At 36.0% G+C, this 25,381-nt stretch overlaps 4 protein-coding genes across 8 annotated transcripts in view; 3 read left to right on the forward strand and 1 right to left on the reverse strand.

The window, feature by feature from the left end:
* LOC120425148 (dual 3',5'-cyclic-AMP and -GMP phosphodiesterase 11-like) overlaps nt 1-25,381 on the forward strand; it is a 271,336-nt gene that overhangs the window by 45,691 nt on the left and 200,264 nt on the right. For 2 of the 5 annotated variants that reach the window (XM_052707523.1, XM_039589577.2), the window contains exon 2: nt 767-1,252. The exons of the other annotated variants lie outside the window; for them this stretch is intronic. The gene's annotated coding sequence lies outside the window, so the exon portion shown is untranslated. The remainder of the gene's footprint in view (nt 1-766; nt 1,253-25,381) is intronic. 5 annotated transcript variants of the gene reach the window in all.
* On the forward strand, nt 5,268-7,203 carry LOC120425151 (uncharacterized). The gene is made up of 2 exons (XM_039589581.2): nt 5,268-5,743; nt 6,192-7,203. Exons 1-2 carry the CDS (start codon nt 5,459-5,461, stop codon nt 7,107-7,109), a joined length of 1,203 nt encoding a protein of 400 aa, XP_039445515.1. The 5' UTR covers nt 5,268-5,458; the 3' UTR covers nt 7,110-7,203.
* On the reverse strand, nt 15,293-16,183 carry LOC120425154 (general odorant-binding protein 69-like). Its single transcript, XM_039589583.2, has one exon. It carries the CDS (start codon nt 16,181-16,183, stop codon nt 15,293-15,295), a length of 891 nt encoding a protein of 296 aa, XP_039445517.1.
* Nucleotides 18,856-19,758, forward strand: LOC120425143 (uncharacterized). The gene has a single exon (XM_039589568.1). It carries the CDS (start codon nt 18,856-18,858, stop codon nt 19,756-19,758), a length of 903 nt encoding a protein of 300 aa, XP_039445502.1.

Below are 25,381 nucleotides of genomic sequence, written 5' to 3' on the forward strand. Positions count from 1 at the left end.
CGGATGAGGAAGTAAAATGTCGGTCCCGGCCTTGGTTGTTAGGCCGTTAAGTCATTCCAGGTGTAGGAGTCGTCTCCATGCCATAAGTACAAACAACAAACCAAACCAAGCCTACTCCGGTGGAATCGCTGGCGGCGGTTGGACTCGCAATCCAAAGGTCGTCAGTTCAAACATTAGGGTGGAAGGTTCCTTGGAGTAAAAAGAGGTTTGGGTGCTCTCCCCATTCAAGCCTTCGGACTCCTAGGTTCGAGCAGAAACTTGCAATAGAGACCACAAAAGACCCGGGGGTCGTTAATGTGGATGGTTTGATTTTTTTTTATTGTTCTAGTTTATATATGACCAATTAAGTTTGAATGAGTTAAAGAGAGGTAGGCAATCTAAACTTTTTATTTTATTTGTAACCTTCAATCATGGTTGCATCAATTTTTGCCATCAATTTTACAAAATTTGTTTGAACATGCTAAACAAATTATTAACGTTCAGCCCTCTAAAATACAAATCAAGCAAAGCTGTAATTAATTGCCTATTTTGCGCTATTTATTGATTCATTTCCAAAAGCGCAAAATTTTCCAAAACTAATGAGTCAAATTAATCTCACTCACTTTTACTTTAACGATAAACAGATATTTCATAAACAATCTACGCAAAACCGTCCGAGATCTCTCGCTTGCTTATTCGTTTGTGAGTGCGGTGTGCCAAAAATCGCTACAGATCAAATTTTGCGAAAATTCACACCGATTTTATCTCGCCCTCCCTTCAAACGCAGAGAGCAAACAAACCCAGCAGAAGCAGCCGAGGTTTCACGCGGTGTTCTCCTTCATCATCATCAAAGTGATTTCCACCAAAAACAAGCAGAGTGGGAAACAGTGAAGAAGAGGAAGATCCACGATAAGTGTCCGTTATTTATAGCCGAAAACCCGGCGTTTGTGTGTTCGTGTGAGTGTGGTGTGGAAAATTATCACAAATCTCAAATCTGAAGGAAAATTCCGTCCGAGGAAGAAAGTGTCCGTGTTTGTGTGATAAATGTCGGAAATCTAAAGCATCTAGTGTAAATATTAGAAGCTGGTGTTTTGTTTGGAATAAGTGAAGGAGGTTTATGAAAAGATAAATTTCTCAAATTGATAAGTTGCGATTCAGGAATTCGCCGCAGGCAACCAGTTTTGGAAGTTGGTCAAAGTCCAGAACGCAATCCACGATTACTAGTCAGGTCGTCACCGTTGAGTCCGCCAAGTCCACCGACCTTCTTCAAAATGTAAGTTGATCCGATGAATACGAAAAATTCCATAACTGGTGTCGTCTTGAGATTTAGATTGTGGTGGCCGCTGGGGAATGGCGAAGTTAATTTGGAGTCGCGTTGTGTCGAAATCGATTCAACCTTCGGTCAATTGACAAATTTGCCAAATTTATTTAGTTGCTGTCGAATGGTTGCCGATGGCCTTAAGTAACGTTGGTTATGTTTAATATTGCGATTTGACGAATCATTATATGAGGGACACACCAAATCAATGTTTTAACTAGCCGTTTGTATTCAGGCCAACGCACCGAACACTGGCCAAGTTTATTGCCCACTTGCTGACGATATTATTTGTTTAGTCTTTGAATTTCACGGTAGTCAGCAGCACGGAGCTATAATCCAAATATTAGTGCTAGTCTTTGGTGGCAGGGATGATCAAGTTTTTCTTCAACCGGACATGATTTTTTTACTAATTAAATAAACCCAAAACACTTCATTTCTTTAATTATTGATTGAAATTTCATCAATCTTTTCAAACCATATCAAACCCGGAACTGATGGCCCTGCCAATGAAGCTTGATTGACACCTTCCATCAATTGCATTTCAGAGAAATTGTAGAAGTGAACCTTAGCATCGCCACCCGGAATTGTTCCGAGTGATACAATCGGCTGGCATTGAACTTGTGGCAATTATATTATGAACTAGAAATGTCTTCGTTTACCAAGAATTCAAAATTGTCGATGTTTTGCTTTGAAAGTGATTCGTATTGCGTTGCTCAAGATATTTAACTGCTCGGTAATCGTGAGTTGTCCTTTTCAACTACAGTGAGATGTTCAATGCTGAAAAATCACCAGTTTGCAACTTTTTACATGAACTAATAATTTGAAAATTTAATCGGCTCCCCTCCCACTAACATTTACACACAAGATCCTCTGTAATTATTAAGTCAAATCTAATTACAAAAGCCGACTCGGTCATAACCAGGTCCCAGTACCGAAAAGGACCTAATAAAAATAATTTTATGAAAAAAAAATTTGAAAATTTAAATCGAAGGAACTAAATGATCCTCACTAGTAAAAGAACATAAAAATATGTTCAATGGCAATCCATTCTTACCTTTAAAGCCTAAATATTTGATTTTCACACTTTTTTAAACTTCAGCGCTCAAATTTTAAAAGAGTAAATCGGTAAAGGGTACGACATTGAAAATTTGACGAATAGTTGCCACGAAAATGACATTTAAAATAAACTTATTTTTTAAAATCATATCCTTTGAGCAATTCTCTACGAAATCGGTCTTTTTTCTTCAATTTTAATGTTTGTATTTTTGAATCCGGCTGAAACTTTTTTGGTGCCTTTGGTATGCCCAAAGATGCCATTTTGCATCATAAGTTTGTCCAAATAATTTTCCATACAAATTTGGCAGCTGCCCATACAAAAATGATATATGAAAATTATAAAATCTGTATCTTTTGAAGGAATTTTTTGATCGATTTGGTGTTTTGGACAAAGTTGTAGGTATGGATACAGACTGCACTGGGAAAAAATGATACACGGTAAAAAAAATGGTGATTTTTTATTTAACTTTTTGTCACTAAAACCTGATTTGCAAAAAACAACTTTCGAGTGGGGAGGAAAAGACGGTTGATTTCACCTTGATTCTATTTCAGCTCCACTTGCAATTTCCGTCTCCTTGGTTCTATAGGGCGTTAGTTATAAGGAAATCATGGAGAAATTTGGACCGGACATTCTAATCGAAAATTTCAAGAATCATCTTGCAAAGTTCTTTGTCATACTGGTCATGTGTAACATAACCACCTGAACCTTTTCATAATTATTTATTTCATTCATTTGACATTTCAAAAAACTTATTTTTTTTGAATTATATCCTTTGTAAGAATGTTTCTAAACAAGCTAACATCTAATTTTCAAAACCCTATAATTTTTAGAATGTTTTAGGAAGTTTTCTGAAATTTTGTTTTTGAGCTTTATTTAGAAAATTACGATTATTTTAACAATTAAATAATTTTAAACATTTTAAACAAATTAAACTTTTTAAGCATTTGAAACATTTGAAACATTTTAAACATTTTAAACATTTTAAACATTTTAAACATTTTGAACATTTTAAACATTTTAAACATTTTAAACATTTTAAACATTTTAAACATTTTAAACATTTTAAACATTTTAAACATTTTAAACATTTTAAACATTTTAAACATTTTAAACATTTTAAACATTTTAAACATTTTAAACATTTTAAACATTTTAAACATTTTAAACATTTTAAACATTTTAAACATTTTAAACATTTTAAACATTTTAAACATTTTAAACATTTTAAACATTTTAAACATTTTAAACATTTTAAACATTTTAAACATTTTAAACATTTTAAACATTTTAAACATTTTAAACATTTTAAACATTTTAAACATTTTAAACATTTTAAACATTTTAAACATTTTAAACATTTTAAACATTTTAACCATCCAGGACCGTGGTGTAGGGGTAAGCGTGGTTGCCTCTCACCCAGTCGACTTGGGTTCAATCCCAGACGGTCCCGGTGGCATTTTTCCAGACGAGATTTGACTGACCACGCCTTCCGTCGGATGGGGAAGTAAATGTTGGCCCCGGTCTAACCTAAAGGGTTAGGTCGATAGCTCAGTCCAGGTGTAGGAGTCGTCTCCCTGGGTCCTGCCTCGGTAGGGTCGCTGGTAGACAGTTGGACTAACAATCCAAAGGTCGTCAGTTCGAATCCCGGGGTGGATGGAAGCTAAGGTGTAAAAAGAGGTTTGCAATTGTCTCAACAATCAAGCCTTCGGACACCTAGTTTCGAGTAGGAATCTCGCAATCGAGAACGCCAAGGCAATGGTGTAGAGCGAATAATTTGATTTTGATTTTGAAACATTTTATCGTTTTAAACATTTTAAACATTTTAAATATTTTAATATTTTAAACATTTTAAACATTTTAAACATTTTAAACATTTTAAACATTTGTAACATTGCATCGAATCTACATTTCACATGAAGAGTGGCGATACACTAAATTTTGGGTGGAAGCGCAAACCAAGGTAGAGTGCAATTCGGGGGAGCGTTATTGCGGGGTTTAGCGTAAAAGGGGGTTTTCTTTTTTAATGTACTCCATTTACATATAAAAGAAACAACTGTATAATGGGTCACTTACAAAACATGGATAAATGGACATTCTCAAACCTGGAATCCAAAACTCTCGGAAGTCATGGCCTGGATATCTACCGCATCAACGGGGGTCTAAATGGGTGTAATAACCATCGTTATAGCTTCATGGTTCACTGAAGTTACCTAAAGCTATACCGATGATTAATTCCCCCATATGGACCTCCGTTGATTAGGTAGATATCTAGGTCATGACTTTCGGGAGTTCTTGGAAACCCAGATTTGTGGATGTCCCCTTATTCGTGTTTTGTTGATGATCCTTTATACCCTTATATCCCTATATTTCTTTTTTTATATAAATAAAGAACATGAAAAAACTCGTTTTACTCAAAAGCCCGCAATAACGCTCCACCGATTTGCGCCAATCAGTGCGTTATTATGGGGAAGCGTTATTTCGGGGTTTGAGCGCAATTCGGGTGGCGCAAAACGGGGGACGCGCAATCGGGGGTAATTGCAATTCGGGGATTTAGTGTATTGAATGTGGTTTTTCTTGAATATCTCAGGATTAAAATTGAGATTTGGGTATCAGTGAAGGCCAAAAGGTTAAGCATTGAGAGTTTCAAAAAATTGTCTTCAATTCAAATCGAATTCAAAAATGGGTAACCTTTGTTGAAAATTTGATCTGCAATTAAATGTCTACGATCTTAAAATTTTGATCAGCGTGATCAAAATTGATGTTTGAACGAAATCAACAAACAATATTCCGTGAATTGTCAATCCGCTTTATTCAAAGAAAAATTATATAGCGCCACGCGCACACCGCACTTCCTTCCCCGTTACTCAACCGTCAACGCAACCATACCAATGAAAAACAAACCAGTTAAAAAAATCTTGTCTTTACGCGTGAACACCGCACACAAAGTCACAAAGTAATTCGATGCTCGCGCGCCAATCGACCGCCCAACCGAGCTTCGGGGAATACTAATTGAATTCCACGCAATGCCGCGACTTCTACGTACTTAACAACACCACCAACAACCAGTAGCGACCCGATAAACCCCCCGTTGATGGCTTAATCTAATGGCTGGTGATCGCGACCACGATCGCGGTACCCGATTTGGCCTCCGGCCCGACGGGTGGCGCTACCTCGGTGGTCTTGGCCGCGGAATACGGAATTGGCCGGCAGGTCTATACTTGGAACAGAACTCGGATTTCGAACTCTGCGCCCGGCACGTGGTCGATAGGCGATTGGTATTCGATGGAAGCCGGTTTGAACATTCCAGAGCTGTTGCGGTACCTCGCGATGATGACGCGACCGGTGGTGTCGCGACAGATCAATCTGCACCTCGTAGATCACGGCTGCAGGTGACTACTACAGGTAGTGCGGCTTGTTAATGGGATTGCAGCAGCTCGAACTGGTTTCAGCGTAGTTGACCGGTTGTAAATTCCACGATGACTAATGGCTGATGTGGGGAGCTCTTTGACAAGATGACACACGCGCGCGTTAATTGACGGAATTAAATTGTAATTAGGTGGAGAACAGATCGCTGGAATCTCGCGTTGATGAGCTACCGCATTCTGGATGTCCGAACGGTGGGCTTCCACGAATGATTGTGTAATACCTACTATCTGGGAGCTATGGTGAAACCTCCAAGAATGCTAGCAGGTCATAGCGAGGTTCAACCGGGCAGCCCCGAATGTGTTTACTGTAGCGACCTTCTTATTTATCACTTTCATCACGTTCAAACCATTTCACTTGGGACGTATAAATATGTAAATTGTTGAACCACTAGCGGTCATTCACAGTTTACAGCGTACGATTGAACCACACACCATGTGGCCACTTTTCGCGTTAGCCTTCTGCTACCTCACCGCCGGCGTCCGGAGTGATCTGGCCCAGTACACCGTGTACAAGGGATTCCCGGCCGCTTGGCAAGAGTGCGGCGAGTACTTCGAAGTTCCCAACTGTACCCTGGAACAGTACCGAGAAGACTCGTATCCCTGCGAGGGTGCCGTCAAGGAGCTCATCCGATGTTCGCTGATCAACCTGAGTGCCTGGAATGACACCACCGGTGTCCGGCAGCACGTGATCCGCAACTACTTCCAACCTGCTGCCGAGGACAGTTGCTACGAGAACCGCACCAAGGAGTGCCTCAAGCAGATCGACAGCAACGACGATGTGTACAACCGGGCGTACGAGTCGTTCCGCTGCTACTACCGACAGTACGGGAACCTGATCTCCAGCGCCCAGTTCAGCCCGTACGAATCCGACGAGCTGGTCCAGCTCACCGCGTACAGCTTCTCCGTCCGCCACATCCCCAAATGTGTCCTTCTCCAGTACGCCAAAGGAGACATCCTGGAAGAGCCCCACTTCCCCGCAGTTCTGCTAACCTGGCTTCTCCGCGGTGGTTACTACAGCCTCCAAAACGGAATCCTCCTCAAAACTTTGTACACCCAGTTCGGCCACCCGGAACTTCTTACCGAACAAACCAAGCAATGCACCGACGCGGTCGTGGCTCAACTCTGCGACGAAAGTCACGCCACCAAGGCGTACCAGATCTTCAAGCGATGCCTTCATCACATCGTGCCAATCCTGGAGTTGATTCAGGCCGTCGCTAAGGAGTTGGTCAAAGAGTGTGATCGACCCTGTGGGCACTGTCAGCAAGATCTGAGGCAGTTTGCCCCGGTGACGGCACCTCCGTTGTACAATGTGTACTTTCGAGAACACTAGGCTGATCGATGAGTGGCCGCTGATGGTGTACGATTTCCACGAAAGACTGAAGTACGATGCGGCGAGGAGGGCGTTCTATTCGGAGGAGGATTATAATGAAGCGGTTTGGAATGGGCCAAAGATCGACATTTTATAAAATAGACATTTTATGATAATAAAAATTTAAAAGCAATCCAACTCCAAGTTTGTAATGTTACCTACATGCTAAATTCTGCTGAATTAAAAAAAAATACCATGATATGAAAAAATAGGGTTTTTTTTTTAAATTTAGATTGTTTTATTTGTCCGTCCTTTCTCAATTGGAGCGGTCTTTTATTACTTAATACAGTTGGGGGGAAGGAGTCCAACAATCCTTTTTTTGCGTTACGTATTAAAAAAAACGGGACACGTGGTGTAGGGGTAAGCGTGATTGCCTCTCACCCAGTCGGCCTGGGTTTGATCCCAGAAGGTCCCGGTGGCATTTTTCGAGCCGAGATTTGTCTGATCACGCCTTCCGTCGGACGGGAAGTAAATGTTGGCCCGGACTAACCTAAAAAGGTTAGGTCGTTAGCTCAGTCCAGGTGCAGGAGTCGTCTCCCTGGATCCTGCCTCGGTGGAGTCGCTGGTAGGCAGTTGGACTCACAATCCAAAGGTCGTCAGTTCGAATCCCGGGTGGATGGAAGCTAAGGTGTAAAAAGAGATTTGCAATTGTCTCAACAATCAAGCCTTCGGACACTTAGTTTCGAGTAGGAATCTCGCAATCGAGAACGCCAAGGCAATGCTGTAGAGCGAATAATTTGATATTTTTTTTTATTTGAATAAAAGAACGCTCCGTAAATCAATAGAAATGGCTTGCATAAAAAAATTGCACATGTAGAGATTTTCTGATCGATTTGGTGTCTTCGGCAAAGTTGTTGGTTATGATTAATATTTAAAAAAAATTGCACACAAAAAAAAACTGACTAATGAGCAATTCTCAACCAAAACCGGAAATGGATTTTGTATTTTTTGATTTGGCTCAAACTTTGTGGGGGGAAGGGGTAATATTTAATGGTTGGCCCTTTTAAAATGTAAGTCTTGATTTTTTTCGAAAACATCGGAAAATTTCCAGAATTTTTTTTATGTATTAACATTGAAAATCGGACCATTATTTGCTGAGATATGGTCATTAGAAAATGGTAGGTTGTTTTGGTGGGATTTAGAAAACTTCAATTTTCGTGTTTCTTTTTATTAAAGCGGCTCTATCTCAGCAACCCGAGGTCCAATCGTCAATGTCTCTTAGACAATTTTATAGCGAATTTTCTGAACTTTTCAAAAAAAAATATATTCAGAAATGGTCACTTATGGTCACTATTTTTAAAAATTGAAAAACTGCAAATATTTCGCTAAAATCAAACTTTATGTGGCTATATCTTGAAAACGGATCCCTTTTTCAGAAAATCTGTAAAGTACTTTTCGATTGCAAATTCAATTTTGAATTAATAAATAATGTCAAACTTGTTTTTGCATAAAACTTCGTTTTTTCCAAAAATCCCTATTTTTCAAAAATTCATAACTCGGCGGCAGATTTTTTGACCATTTTTCTCTATGGCTCAAAAGTTGCGGATTTTTGTCTCGTAAAACATATCAAAAAATCTCGAAAATCAAAAAATGCATATTTTGGTAAATTGAGTTTGAGTAAAAAAAAAGTTGATAGAAAATCTGCAATTTTTTTTCCGTGTACCTATTTTTTTTCTCAAAAGTCCTCAACAATGCCTACAACTTTGCCGAAGACACCAAATTGATCAGAAAATTCACTCAAAAGTTACAGCTGTTTGAATATTTACATACCATTTTTGTATGGACAGCAGCCATAATTGTATGGAGACTTGTATGGATGAACCAATCACACAAAATAGTTTATTTGGTCATAGGGAAGGCCCCCACAAAGTTTAAGTCAAGTAAAAATATACAAAAAATAAAAATGGTCGAAATCGGCCGATTTCGTAGAGAGTTGCTCTAATTGACTGTTCATCACAAAAAGTTTTTTTATGGGAAAAATGGGGAAATTTTGTCAGATTTTTGATAGTTTTAGTTTGCAAAAGTGCTTTTTCATAAAATATTTTTTAATTTGAAATCCGAAATTTTTGAAAAACTTGCCTTAAAAGCCCATGATGTTAAATCGGTGCACTTTATTAAATATAATCATGTCATTTTTTATTGCAAATTAGATTTTTCATCGAAAATTGATTTGTGAAGTATTGTTTGGCAATATTTCCAATCTTTTCTTAAAATCACATTTTTTTCAAAAATATATTACTGAAAAAAATGAAAAAAACTTACTTAATCCACCTATGTGGTTGATGCCTTCCTCACTCACCAAAAATGGGTATATGAGTGGTTTCATCATTTTTTTAGATCCAGAAAAAAAGAACACAATGTATAACTTATGTGATAATAACTCGATACAGGGTTGTCAGTTTTTCAATGCTTTGGACTCATTGGAAAGTCCTTTCAATTACCTAACCAACGATGGGTCGGATAATGGCTCCGGTCATATTTACATACATTTAAGTGAGATCCGGCTTCCAAAATGTAATTGAATACCACTTAAGTGGTCATAACTCCAGACTGGGTTGCCAGATCTTCAATGATTTGGACTCTTTGGAAAGGTCTTTTGATAACCTAACCAACGATGGGTTGGGTGGTGGATCCGGACATAGTTTACATACATTTAAGTGAGATCCGGCTTTCAAAAATGTACATGAATATCACTTAAGTGGTCATAACTCGAGACAGGGTTGCCAGATCTTCAATGTATTAGACTCATTGGAAAGGCCTTTCAATTACCTAACCAACAATGGGTCGGATGATGGATCCGGACATAGTTTACATACATTTAAGTGAGATCCGGCTTAAAAAAAGTACATAAATATCACTTAAGTGGTCATAACTCGAGACAGGGTTACCAGATCTTCAATGTCTTGGACTCATTGGAAAGGCCTTTCAATTACCTAACCAATGATGGGTCGCATGATGGATCCGGACATCGTTTACATGCATATAATTGAGATCCGGGTATTTGTGAAAACACATTTTTATACATAACTTTTGAACTACTTATCGAAACTTCAAACAATTCAATAGCGATGTATGGGACCCTAAACCAAGTCGAATGCAACTGGTTCGGTCAAAATCGGTTCAGCCAGTGCTGGGAAAACTCAGTGAGAATTTTGGTCACATACATACATACACACACACATACACACACACATACACACACACAGACATTTGTTCATTTTTCGATTCTGAGTCGATTTGTATACATGAAGGTGGGTCTAGGAGCTTTTAATAGAAAGTTCATTTTTAGAGCAGGATTATAGCCTTACCTCAATGAGGAAGGCAAAAATCGAAAATTTAAAAACATATTTTGAGATTTTAACATTGAATTTAGTTATAAAAAGTTTAATAAAAATTCCAAATGGGTAATTATTTTATTCTGAAAACTCCTAAGCATAACCATTAATGTTTCCGAAGTCATCAAATTGAACATGATATGGAACTTTGTGTTAAATATTTATTATCGCGGACTTTCTTTAATATAAAACAATGTACACTTGTTCCGTTGTACTTCAACTCTGCTCGTCCAAGGACGAGCTCACCTTTATTAAGTATTTCCATGTCGGTAGATCAACTACCTCCCTAGTATTATAATTGACTACCTATCGACTTAACTTCATTTAACCTCCTAGATTTAGTCATTGCGTTTACCTGTTGACGTATATAAGTTTTATTGTCTTATATCGCCAAACAGAGATGGTAAATATGGGAAAAAGGGCGTGTTGTGGTTCAGGCCACAACATCACTATCCCCCTCGGAAAAGGTTTTTTATTATCTAAGAGATATTTTTTTATCTTATCATTTAATGTTGTCAATAGTGCTACAATACTTTGAAACCTATTTATGTGACATTTATAGATGTGTTGTCTGAATTTGTAGAGGTTTTGTTTTATGTAGATTGTTGTCATTTGTTTCATAAGTTTTCATGATGTTTTTGTTTTTTTCTGAAATACGGTATTGTTTTGTTTGGTACATATTGTTTACAAAATTTACTTAAACTAATGTTAGTTGATGGAACCGATTACCCGCGGTTTACTCGGGATTAGTAGGATACAATGAAAGTAGTAAATCAATTTTTATGTTTACTGATTTTGAATGGATTCGTTTCATATTTTTGTTTACTTTGCTATTATTAATTTTACTTTTAATTTAATATGTTTTTTTTCTAGACAGCAAAAATAATGTTTTACAATTGAAAGACGCGAAAATTATGCTAGTTACATTGATTACATTTCCTAAAATTTGAAAGATTTCAATAAAATATATTTGAAATGTGAAATGTGCAGGATGACTGTAGGCGTTGAAAATGTGTGAATACACTTTGTGATGATGGTGCTGAAGATGTCTTGATGTTGTTGTTTTGGAACCGTTTCGATTATTAACGATTTCGTTTTCGTGAATCTTTTGATGACGACCACGATCTCGACGACGATTAGATGAAGATGAAGATGAAGATGGCAAACAAATAGAATTGTTTGGTTCTGAAGATTTGAACGTGGGGGTCTCCTTCCCCCTACAAAAATAAGTTTTGTCTTATGCAGATTTTACTTATTTACTTTGTATTTATTATACTTAACTACAAATGTATTTTATAAAATTTCAAAACTATGTTTAATGATAATCAAGATGTTTGTTTGTGTGTTTATATGTGTGTTTTTAGTGTATTTTAGTGTTTAGTGTATTTTATAATTATGTTGTATGTTGAAATGTGTTAATAATGCATGTATTTGTGTTACTTTTTATTTTTGAACTGTTTTTTTTTAATTCAATTGGTACAACTATAATATTTATATTTTCATGAATAATAACTGATTTTTCTCTTTTTATACATATTTGGTAACGTTTTTTTTTTTAAGGGATCTATATATTCATAAGTATCTACGAAATTGTTTGTTGTTCCTTTTTTTAATACTTTCATTCAAGTCATGTTTATTGAGTATAAAGTCACAATTTATAATCTCCTTATTTTGTTATGAACTAACTTACTGTTAAATAAGTAAAATGAGAGAAATTGTTGTATTAAAATACTTCAAACAAACTAGTTATTATACTAAATGAAATGAACATTTCTGTTAAGATGTTTGCTTCATGACAGCTGATTTTAAATTTTTAAAAGAAAAACTTTATTTTCTTTTAATCGATCAATTAGTAAACCTATTTGAACAGATTTCAATGTATATTGTTAGTTTGAATACTTTTTCACTTTCATTATTATAATATAATTTTAAGATTATTTCTTGTGTCTGATTTGAAAGTGGAAAATATGAATCAATTTTGTGTGAATATTTGATTAACACCTTACATTATTTTGCAGTGTTTTTATTGGAAATTTATTCAAAATATAATGGTTGTTTTTCTAAGTTTTAAAATCAATATATGAAAGTGATTTTTACAAACCAAATTAAATCAATCAAACTTAAATTATATCTACAATATAGATTGATTTAATTTGAAGTGTTAAAAGGTTGATTTCGATATCTTTGATATCTCGCCTGTTTTTTTCGACATAGTATGATTTTAAATTAGGCAACTATTTTGCTATTTTGAATTATTTGTAATATTTGTATAATATTTATAATGAATTGATTCGCTTTTTGCATTTCATTTTTCTTTGTTCAATCTGTTATATGTTCTGAACCATTTATTTTTATTTTTTACGAATAATTTGTTTTGAAAATGATTTTGTATTTAGCAAAAATATTTGCTTTGGTTCATTTTTGTGTACGCTGAATGCTTTTCTTAGATTTTTGTTAGTTAGAATTTTTGTTATAATTTTGCTGAACTTATATTTAAATCAGATGTATTCTCCGGAAAAATATACATGATTTTAAATATTTTGTTCTTACGATCAAGGTAGAGTAAATCTTTAACATTCATTGATAATTGATATTGGCCAAATATCAACATAATTGATGGTTAAGATATGTCTATCATGATTGTGTGTGTGTGTGTGTGTGTGTGTGTGTGTGTGTGTGTGTGTGTTTTTTGTTTATCAGTGAGTTACTGATTACTTAGATCATCTAAGTATTCTATAAATTGTTGGTAGAAGTAATCATTTTTATTTAAAAAAATATTTTTCTCGTTTTCAATGAAATAATTTTTAAATTTGTTTTGTTGGTAATCTAGTTTTTGACATTGTTTTTTATCTTCATTTTTATAATTTTAATTTGCTCATTTTGTTTTTCGTTAAGCTCGAAATTTTTTGAATTATTTTTGATTTCCCTATAATTTTCATAATTTGCTGTTTTTTTATTTTTATGTAGAATTGGATTTTCAGTATTGTCACAAAGGTTTTCGCTGACATTTGGATTGTTAAAATTCTCAGCTTGAATATACGAGATTTCATCATTTGAATTGTTTTTCGCAAAATAATTTTTATTTTTTGGCATACTGTTTTGCCAGTAATGATTATATTTTGTATTATAGTTGTGGCATTTATTTGTGTTATTATAATCATTGTTGCAAGAGTTGTTATTTTGAAAATTGCCATTTGTCATATTATTATTATTGTTGTTATCGTAATTGTTTATAAAATAAGGTCTATTGTTTTTAAAAAATGGAACGAAAGTTTTACCCTTATAATCAGGGTTAATTTTTGTATCTTTATAATGAATGTTTTCCCTTTTAGGAGCAAAATATTTCCAATTATTTTTACCATGAAAGTAATTCATGTTATTTTGTTGTCGGATTCTATAAATATTTTCTTGTTTTGCATCATTATTGTTATTGTGCAATGGATTAAAATTGTTACCCTTATACCTGGGATTGAAGTTTTGGGGACCTTTTTTCCCAGAATTCAAACATGGTTGAAAATGGTTTTTGAATTTAAAATATTGGACTCCGTTGTTTTGAGCTGTAGATTGTTCTAAATTTCCTGCTCTGTCAATTAATGGTAGAAATTTACCATACATTTTTTGTCACCTAAATTTAATTTTTCCAAAGTAATTTTGATTTCGTCTAAAGTAGACGCTTGGCCTAAAATAATAATTGTGTCGATGGACAACAAATCTTTTATTTTCCATACAGCTTTACCCATGGCATGCTGATGGAATAATTCAAATTCGGAGCCACAATTGTTTTTTATTTTTGTCAAAATATAATTAAGTCTAGCAATGAAATCAGTTAAGGTTTCATTTTGCTTGATAGATGATGCATTCATTTCGTCTAATAATTCCAACATCAATTTTAAACTTGGTTTAAATCTATCTTGCAAAAAAGATTTAAGTTGGTCCCAAGTATCAATTTTTTTGTTTTTGAATTCGTATTGTACATTTTCCGAAAGTTTACAGTATTTAATCACTGTAAGAAAATGTTTCTCATTTATATTTTTTGTTTTATAGATTTCGTGAAAAAGATCCACAATTTCTATAAAGGATTTTAATTTTTGCACCGAACCGTCAAATAGTTCGATGTGTTCAAATTTCAACCAATTTTCCATGTTTGTTAAAGTATTTTTTATTATATGTTACCAATCGTGTCCGTGTTTACTGCAGGGTTCCTGGCCGATGATCCTTTTTTTTAATCACTTTACTTCAGCTACATTTTTGACTTCTGACACCAAATGTTAAATATTTATTATCGCGGACTTTCTTTAATATAAAACAATGTACACTTGTTCCGTTGTACTTCAACTCTGCTCGTCCAAGGACGAGCTCACCTTTATTAAGTATTTCCATGTCGGTAGATCAACTACCTCCCTAGTATTATAATTGACTACCTATCGACTTAACTTCATTTAACCTCCTAGATTTAGTCATTGCGTTTACCTGTTGACGTATATAAGTTTTATTGTCTTATATCGCCAAACAGAGATGGTAAATATGGGAAAAAGGGCGTGTTGTGGTTCAGGCCACAACATTTGCGTAGAAAAACTAATGATGCATTTATTACTTCTTTTGACATAAAAATGCACCTGAGAAGATTTTTTTGAACGGAATTTTTCGTGGTTTTCAACATCATAAACGTCCGCTTAGGATTAAAGTCACAGATATCAAATTCAAGAAAGACATACATTATTTTGATTGTTTGTTTTTAATTTTATTAAATCAGTTCACTCTTGCAATATATTACAACTTCCGTTGAGAGTACATTTCCATGCCCCTAGCTCAACGCACAAACCGATTGTACACGGGCGAAACCGCCGGGTAGCTGCACTCCTTGCAGCATCCACAGCTTTTCTCCTCGCCAACCAGTGCCTTTGCGGCATCCTTCACCAGCCGCAGGATCGGCGTAATGTCCTTCAGACAGAGCTTGAAGATCGTGAACGCTTTGACGGCCTCTTTTTCGTCGCAAACGGTTCGCTCGGCGGCCCTAATGCACTGCTCCGTCTGCGGCGTGTCCAACTCGGGGTGACCGAACTGGGAGGACAGGTTGGCCAGCTGGATGCCGCCCTGTTTGGCGTCGTAGAAGCCACCTCGAATGAGCCACAGAAGCAGGAGTTCCGGGAAGTGGGGTTCGTCCAGGATGTCACCCTTGCTGTACTGGATGAGTACACAGCGTGGGAGGTTCTGGATGATCAGGCTGAGCTGGGTCAGCTGGGCAAGCTCGAGCGAGTCCTTCGGGACGGATTGGTCGTCGTCGATGAGGTTTCCGTACTGCCGGTAGTAGCACTGGAAGATTTCGTACGCACGGCCGTGGAAGTCGTCGTCAGCGAGTGGGGCCAGGGCATTCTTGATGCATTCCCGGGTGCGGTTGAGGTAGCAGGTGTCCTCCGGGGTTGGCTTGAACGAGTTACGGATCACGTGTTCCCGCAGGCCATCCTTGTCGTCCCAGGCACCGAGGCCGGACAGGGTGCAGTGGATCAACCGCTTGACCGGTTCGTCACATGGGTACGAGTCTGCGATGTATCGCTGCAGGGTGCAATCCGGGATCTCATTGTACTGGGCGCATTCCCGCAGAGTTGACGGGAAGCTCTTGTAGAAGATGTAGTGGACAATGTTGCCCTGAACGAGGCATAAGCTGCCCAGGGCTGCGATGATGGTCACCAAAGTTTGCATGCTGCTACCTCGTGGAGTCACGTCAGCTCAACTACACTGGTTTCGTCAGAGGATGGATTTATTTATAGAACATCGTTTCGACAGCCAAAGCAGCATTTTTCCGGCTAATGACACGCGCCATATTGTTTGAAAAATTCTGCTTAAATGTACCTTCCACGCAATTAGAATGAAGCTGCTTCCTTCTGCCGGCTTCCAGAACGTGCCTAGCTCAGAAACTTCTCGCCCCGAAATGTGTTTACGAAGCCAACCATCAACGCATCGTGACATTTTTTCAATTAGCGCGCCACGCAATTGACACAACTATTATCTAATATTTAGTTTTTCGATTAACAAAACAACTTGCTCAGATGGTAACAATTTAAAAAACATAAGAATGCGGTAATTGCGTACAAAATTGGAGTAATTTGCCACAAATGTCTCCCAATATTCAACACAATTTAAAATATTCGACAAAATTGTTAGCATCTTCAAAAGATGTTGCTGATTCATTTTTGAAAAAAAGAAGTCACACTTTGTTGATTTGTCTGATTTTATTCTAAAATAAATTCAGTTGTTGTCAGGACCATCTGGTACGGCCGGACACCAAAAATAAGGTATAACCAAAAATAAGATGTTTTCATTGACGTGCTAATGCGATATCACGAGCTTCAATGGCGTCATTTGGCATCCACTTGGCAAACATCGGTATTCAATAAATACTCAATAATAGTATTGAAAAATCGTGATCTTCCTTTTCCAGAAGTTTATATAAACTCAGTTTTTCTTCAAACATATTTTAAATATTTTTCTTATTTTCTAATAAATAAGCTTTTGACCGCTAAAAGTTAATGTTAAGATGATTTAATTCAAATATTCTAGTACATCTTTAATGTTAAAAAAAGTGTAATGCTACATCTTTGTATGCGTTATTCCACTTTTTCAACCTGAATATAAATGCATTCTGTACTCGATTATCCGAACATTCGATTATCCGAACATTCGATTAAACGAAGGTTTCTGTAGAGACTTCGAATGGTCGAGTCCTGAATAAAAAACTAACTTAATCCACATATATGGTGGATGCTTTCCTCACTCTTTTCCAACAATGGGTCATAAGATAGGTGGGGACGGGTTCGGACACAAATTTTATCAATTTAATTTTTAAGATCCGGAATAACAAAGTACATAAATATCACTTAAGTGGTCATAATTCGAGACAGGGTTGCCAGATTTTCAATGTTTTGAACTAGTTGGAAAGGTATTTCGATTACCTAACCAACGATGGGTCAGATGATAGATCCGGACATAGTTTTCATGCATAAAAATGAGATCCGGTTGAGAAGTGGTCAAAACTCGAAAAATGGTTACCAGATCGTCAATATTTTGATCTCATTGGAAAGTTCTTTCAATTACCTAACCAACATCGTTTAAATACATTTAACTCTTTCGAGCCTGAATTTTCAAAAAAAAATATTTTTTAATCTAATAATGGGAAAATTATTCTTAAGACCATACGAAAATTATAGGCTAGTTTTGAAAATTTTCATTTTTGGGTCATATGTGACCCATCAGGCTTGAAAGGGTTAAGTGAGATCCGGCAAAAAAAAAATACATGAATGACACTTAAGTGATCATTACTCGAGGCAGGGTTGCCAGATCTGCAATGTTTTAAACTCATTGGAAAGGTCTTTGGATTACCTAACCAACGATGGGTCTGATAATGAAACAAGGCATTGTTTACATACATTTAAGAAAAATCCGGCTTCGAAAAAGTACATAAATGTCACATAAGTGGTTATAACTCGAGACAGGGTTGGCAGATCTTTAATGTTTTGGACTTGTTTGAAAGGTCTTTCGATTACCTGTCAAACGATGTATAACATGATATTTGGTGCGATTTTCTGCCATTTATTCAACTTCCGAAAATATGAAAAAACACATTTTAATACATAACTTTTGAACTACTTATCGAAACATCAAACAATTCAATAGCACCGTATAGGTCTCTAAACCAAGTCGAATGCGACTGGTTTGGGCAAAATCGGTTCAGCCAGTGCTGAGGAACTGTGACATTATTGGTCACATATATACACACACATAATATACACATACACACACATACATTTGTTCAGATTTCGATTCTGAGTCGATATGTATACATGAAGGTGGGTTTTCAAGCTTTAAATAAAAAGTTCATTTTTAGTGCAGGATTATAGCCTTACATCAATGAGTAAGGCATAAAACTTTTTTTTTTAATTTTTGGTGTTAAATTTAAGTTAAGCGACCCCAATTAAGTTGAATTGGATCTGTTGATGGCCTGATACACAACATAATAAAATTTAAAGTCTCGAACAGCCGCCATTACGAGTTGCGTAAAACAATTACAAAAATTGTGTTACAAACATTCACTTGCGTAACATTCTCAAGCCCTAAGCAACTACCAGGGGTCTTCTAGAGAATTGTTTAAACCCGTTGACAAACATTTTCGCGAATACCATCAATGAAAGGTTACACTTGCTAGCGCGCAAAAGTTTACGCAGCGTCATGACGTAACAACATCTCCAACAATTATTGTTTTGACGCCGTAACGCGTCCAAAATCACGTCCCACCCGAGGAGTGGCGAGCCTTTAAAACGAGCTTGCAGCATGCTGAGTTTGTTCACACTCATCGACACCCAGAACGTCCACACACCATGCGTTCGTTCACTGCAGCTGCCCTTCTGGCCACCGTTGGGCTCTTCGCCGGATCTTCGGCACTGGAGCACTACATCTGCACCAAGAGTTTGCCGAACGCGCTGATCGAGTGCGCCGAGTACTTTGAGATTTCCGAGTGCCGGCTGTCGCAGTACGTCGAAGATTCGTACCCGAACTGCCCAGACGTCAAGCGGTTGATCCGGTGCGCCCTGCTGAACGTTGGGGCATGGGAGGATGCCAGTGGAGTCCGGGAGAACGTGATCAGTAACTTCTTCGAACCGGCTGCGGAAGACACGTGCTACGTGAACCGCACCAGGGATTGCATCGCCGAAGCTCTGAAACATCTGGACAGTAAGGACTACCTTGGCCGTGCTTACGAATCGTTCCTGTGCTATTACCGGCAGTACGGAAACGTGATCGAGTCCGAGCAGTTCTTCCCGAACGAACCGCTGGAGGCGAAGCAGCTGCTGCTGTCGGCCATCAACTTTGCCCACATCCCCCGGTGCGAGCTGGTCCAGTACAGTCGGGGACACATCGTGGACGAGCCGCACTTCCCGGCGCTGTGGTTCGTTTGGGCACTTCGAGGTGGATACTACACGATCGCCGAGGGAACCGACTTGCAGGCGTTGTACAACCAGTTTGGCTGCTCGGAACTGCTGAGTCAGTGCACGAAGTCCTGCGTTGAAGGGGTTCAGCAAGAGTTGGCCCACGCGGACGATAAGACCAAGTCGTACCAGACGTTCCGCCGTTGCCTCAAGGATTTGGTTCCGTTGGATTCGATTCAGAAGATTGCGCTGGAATTGGTTGGAGGAAGTCATCCTGCTCCTCCGCCCTGTGGATGTGGTCCAGTGTGCCGAGGTGCGTGTGGAGCAACCCATACAAGTTACTACAACAACAACTAATCGGGAAATGAGTATGGGGTACTGAGGAAGTGGAAATAAACTCAACATTTTATTAAACTCGTTGCTTTTTATTTTGTGTATTGACAAACAAATTAACATTATTCAGTATAAAGTTGCTTGTGTAACAATGAAAGAATCTCAACCAAAAGAGTGTAGCTAAGCACTCACTAAAATAGAATTTCAAAAGAGATCGATTCTCACTTCAATCATGTGAGAAATATCGGTTAATAAACACTCAATGAATGTGTTTCACATTTTTTAAAAGGAATTTTGAACTCAATTATTTTGTTGACAATGATTTTTTGAAGATATTATTGTCAAATTAATATTTTTTCCAACACTACGTTTTTGATAAATTTTGGCAAATCTTATAAATGATCATAATTTTGTGGGATTAATGTTTGTTAAAAATCAAATTTTAAATGACTCAAATTATGACCATTTGGAACATTTGCCAAATTTACCAAAAGAGTTGTTTAAAAAAAATATTTTGAAAGGTACAACATTTTGCACGGCGTGTTTTCTGACAACCTTAAGGTGAAAAAAGGATCATCGCTACTTTTAAATGTGTCTTATAGGAAATTTTCTCAGCTTTCCAATGCTTCTAAGAGCGAAATGTTTCATCGAGAAATTTCTGAGATATCTATATTTCAAGTTTTTTATTTTAAAATCCTTCATGATTTATTGGAAACATTTAAATAACAGTTTAGGAAACTTGTCAAATGATGTGTTTCATGTGTCATTTACTCATCAAAATGTGCAAAATAAGACAAGAAAGAACTTTGTAGAAGGTTTTAATCCGCTAAACATTTTCAAAATGAAGTTTTAACCGAATTTTTGAAGATATGGGATTTATTCAAAAATTGAAATCATAAAACCGTTTTAAAATATGATTTTTACAAGAACAAATAGTTTATTACATAATTTGTGTGTGCGAATAACACCTGTCTGCTTTGATTTAGCTTGGAATTAGCTGATACAACCGAATTTTTTGCAGGTATGGGATTGATAGGGTATCACTAGATTTTTATGAATAAACAAGCCTTACCCGACAAACTTCGTTCTGCATTTTTTTCGTTTGTTGACGTTTTTTGCTTTTTTGCTGATTTAGCCTCCTGTGATCAAAATTTTATTTTACGTAACTTTTTCCTCACAAATTGTCGATGCTCCGGAATCGGTTCCAAAGTGGCCAAAGTGTCAATTTGTTAGCGTATAAACCTTCCTTGTGCTTAAACGAACCCAATGCAAAAAAAGCACCTCGATTCGACGCTCCGTATTGAACTAATTCGCGTTCGAACAAAACCGTCGAAATTTTGTATGTATATAGATATCATATTTCCTTAACCAAACATCAACCAGTGGCATGGACACAAAACATATTTAATACTCGAAATTGAACTGCAAACTACTGTTGCAAGCTTTAGTAGAAATACTTGTAATGCGTATGAAATGATTGTTTTAGATTTTTGTATGAAATGGTCAAGGAATTAGCAATATTATAGAAGTCATATAAATCTCGTCTTTTTATTTTTTTACATATACCTTGATTTTTCTTCAAATAGTTTGGAATGGAAGTTTCTGTTTGAATTTTTTGTTAAAATAATATTTAATTTTTGCTTGAACAAAAAAAAAAAGTTTGCGACGGTGGTTACAGCATTCTGAGTTAAAACATTCGAGTTTTATTGCTACTTTTAAGTGCATTTTCAACAGTAAACATTGAAAAACATCTTTATTTTATACTCATGAAAATATGACTTTTGAAGCTTGCAACAATAATATGTAACACATTTTCGATTTTTAATCATGTTTCTATTTATGTTCCTGATTAATGTTTGCTTAAGGAAATATCAAATTTATTCATTAAAATCCAATAATACCACTTACAATCTCAAACTTACCAAAATTTCGGTTGTTCGAGTTAAATCAGAGCAAACACGTGATATTTGTACACAAGAAATAAATAATAATTTTAAAAATATATTTTAACTCGGTTTTATGAATTTAATTTCTGAATAAATCCCATTTATTCCAAAACTCAGTTAAAACATAATTTTCAAAATGTTTAACGGTTTGCAACCTTCTACAAAGTTGTTTCTTGTCGTATTTTGCATATTTTGAATACACATCATTTGATATGTTTTCTGTACTGTTAGTATAAAGTTTCCAATAAATAATAAAGGAATTTAAAACAAAAAACATAAAAATAGATCTTATAATTGATGAGAGTTCGACTGTTGTTATTATTTTGAGTTTGATCGGCTACTCAGTCTGGGCAAAGTGAAACGCTGTTTATGCTGTGTCCGACGTTTCGGCGCTGATTAGCGCCTTCTTCAGGGGGAAATAGCTTGACGCAGCTAACAAGAAACGTCAAGCTATTTCCCCCTGAAGAAGGCGCTAATCAGCGCTGAAACGTCGGACACAGCATAAACAGCGTTTCACTTTGCCCAGACTGAGTAGCCGATCAAACTAAAAATAAAAAAATAGCTATCTCAGAAATTTCTCGATGAAACAATTCGCTCTTAGAAGCATTGGAAAGCTGAGAAAATTTCCTATAAGACGCATTTGAAAGCAGCGATGACATTTTTTTCCTGAAAAGTTTTTTCAAGAAAACACGCCGTGTTTTGATGTAATTTTGCCTTAATAAACAGCGATTCCACGTCGAACCAGAATACAAGTTTGAATGCAAGTTGAATTTCACAACTATACAAGAGTGCATAACTAGCAGGCGCTTGTGAAATTGTATCTACATCACCACGCTAAAATATCCTGGATGACTTATTAAACATGAGAACACACGAAGAATTTGAACAACAATGCGTTCGTTACCACTCGCCTTGGACTATTCTCCTTCCCAAAACCGTCCAACTCCAAGCGAAACTTACTTTAGGATACCGTGGAGATTTTCCCTTATCTTCTTAAAAAAAGGGGAACATTAACATTTCCTGTCTTTCAAATCCCCCAAACCCTTGTACCTGATGTGCGGTGGAGATGGGAGCGGCCGGCAATGGATGGTTTACATGATGTTGAGAATCTGGTACGGGGTCGTGCATAAACCACGTGGCCTTTTTTTGGAGAATTTTTGACCCCCCCCTCCCCCCTCATGGTTTTTCGTGGTTTCACGCCAACCCCCCCCCCCCCCTATATGGCCACGTGGCTTTTTCCTCCCAGGTGAAAAATCTTTAAAAAAAAAACAAAATAAGTATAGATTTCAAAAATGTTTATCCACAAATGATGTACTGTCAGTGGTGGTGACTTTTTGTCAAAAACCGATATTACTGTTGTTATTTTAACACAATAAAAACATTTCAAATTATTTCGAAATAAATTATAATGGGAATGCTCCTGAATTTACCAACATTTTCCCAGAATATGGCTAGTATAATCCTACGTTCATAAATGCCAATCGTTTTAAAATTAACTCAAACTCACCCTTTAGAGGGGGTGACATTGGGTCAAATAGAAAACATTTTAATTTGTGTAGGTGCTGTAACACCATTAAAACCAATTTAATCATATATATAAAAAAACAGAAATTCACTTAAAAGTGTGAAAAAAGTATGGTATCACAAAATTTAAGGTAAATAATAACAGTATAACAATTTATTGAAATGGTACAGAAAGTAAAAAATACTCTCAACAAAACAAGCAACTTAGTAAAACATATGTAGGGTAGAGTAGTCATCAATGAGACACGGGGAACAATGATAAAATGGCTCTCATAAGTCGTAGTTTCAACCAATCAGGCTCATAATTTGAGGAAAGGTGTGTCTACTGGATACACTTCTGCCATAATAGTGGCGTTGGTTGTGGACGCTCCCTTGCAAAGTTATTCATAAATGTTTGATTTTGGGGTGTAAAAGTAAATTATGACTGAAAATTACATTTTCGCTCATAGGCTGCCAATAACACAAAAACTTATATTTCTCCAAATTTCTTTCGTCATTTCATAGGGCATGAGTTGGGCTACAATAGCCTTTCATTAGATTTGACCAAAATTAAGAATATACCCAGAATCCAGGGCTGTCTCATTGTTCCCCACTCTTTTCAGCCCATGGGTAACAATGAGACACTTTGATTTTTCTTCATTAAACTTTTCAAAATCTAGGGAAATCTTTCAAAATATGAATTGGAAGTGATTTTTGGCATATTTATTGAGGTTTGACTTCATTTAGCCAAAAATATAAAGTTATTTGGTATAAATAAATGGATTTTACTAAATTTATTTACTTTTTAGTATAACTTTTGTTAATTAAAGTTTCAAGTTGGCAAAATTGCTTTAAAATGTTCAAGGTAAGTCACCTGCAATGGAACAATACAAAAACATGATGTTTTACTAGAAAAGTATTGATTTTCGTAGAGTGTCTCATTGTTCCTGCCAAGTGCGTCTACAATGAGACAGTTGGATAGCTCTGGCTGTAGAGGTCGGATCGATCTCATATTTTGATCAATGTTAGAACACATTAAAAGAAAGAAAATGCAAAGCTCATTAAAACATGCTGATGAAAAAAAATACAAAAATCGTTGAAAGTTGAAAACCAAAAGTGTCTCATTGATGACTACCCTACCCTATTCAAAATTATGGAATTGCAGTGCAATTAATTGCATCCAGAATAAATATGCTTTAAGAATTAAAGCTATTTTTATATATAAACAGCATTCATGATTTAATTTAAATGCGCTTTTAAATATTTTCCTAAAATCGAAATTAATTAAATAGAAAAGTTTTGTTTCAGCAAAAAAATATTTTCATTTTTTTTTTAAGGAAAATATCTAGTTATGAAAGCTCCTGGTTAATATTTATTTTATTCCAAACATTCATAAAAATCCAAACTAAAGCAACTTTTCTTTTTAATTAAGCATGATTGATCCCAATGATTCAGTGTGTCCAAAAAAGTCGAGCTGTTTATTTTTTTTCTCCATACAAGAATCAGAGACAGGGACAAACATTCAATATTACGACCTTTTGAAATGTTAGTCTTAATTTTTTTTGTTGAAAATATTGATTTCGAAAAGATCGGAAAATTTCACGAAAGTTTTATTTATAAACATTGAAAATCGCACCATTAGTTGCTGAGATATCGACATAAGAAAATTATTAGTTGTTTGGGTAGTTAACATCCATTTTTCTGTTTTAAAATCTTTGCATGGCAATATCTCAGCAACAAAGCAACAAAGAATTTTCTCAGCATTTCAAAAATATATTTTTTTCCAAAATTGGGCAAACATGGGCACTAAATTTTTTAAATTAATAACTGCAACTATTTTAAAAAAAAGTTACCTAAAAATAGCTATATCTATGAAAATTTCACTAATGTACTTTTAAATTGCAAATTCGATTTTACATCGAAAAATAAAATTGAAATTAAGTTGCGGTCAATATTTCGATTATTTTTAATCACTATTGATTCAAAAATTCATAACTCAAACAACGATTTTTTGCCCGTTCTGGAAATTTCTGAAAAGCTGGCAAAATTACAAAAAATAGTGTTTTTTTGACTACGTGTTTTGATAAATTTAAAAAAGATTGAGCTAAAATTTGGAATTAATTTTACATTTTTTTTCAGTTGTTTAAATAGGCAATTATCTACGATTTAAGATTTTTGATCCAACTTTTGGTTGCTGA

The sequence above is a fragment of the Culex pipiens genome, chromosome 2 (assembly GCF_016801865.2).
Source record: "Culex pipiens pallens isolate TS chromosome 2, TS_CPP_V2, whole genome shotgun sequence".
Classification (NCBI taxonomy): domain Eukaryota; kingdom Metazoa; phylum Arthropoda; class Insecta; order Diptera; family Culicidae; genus Culex; species Culex pipiens.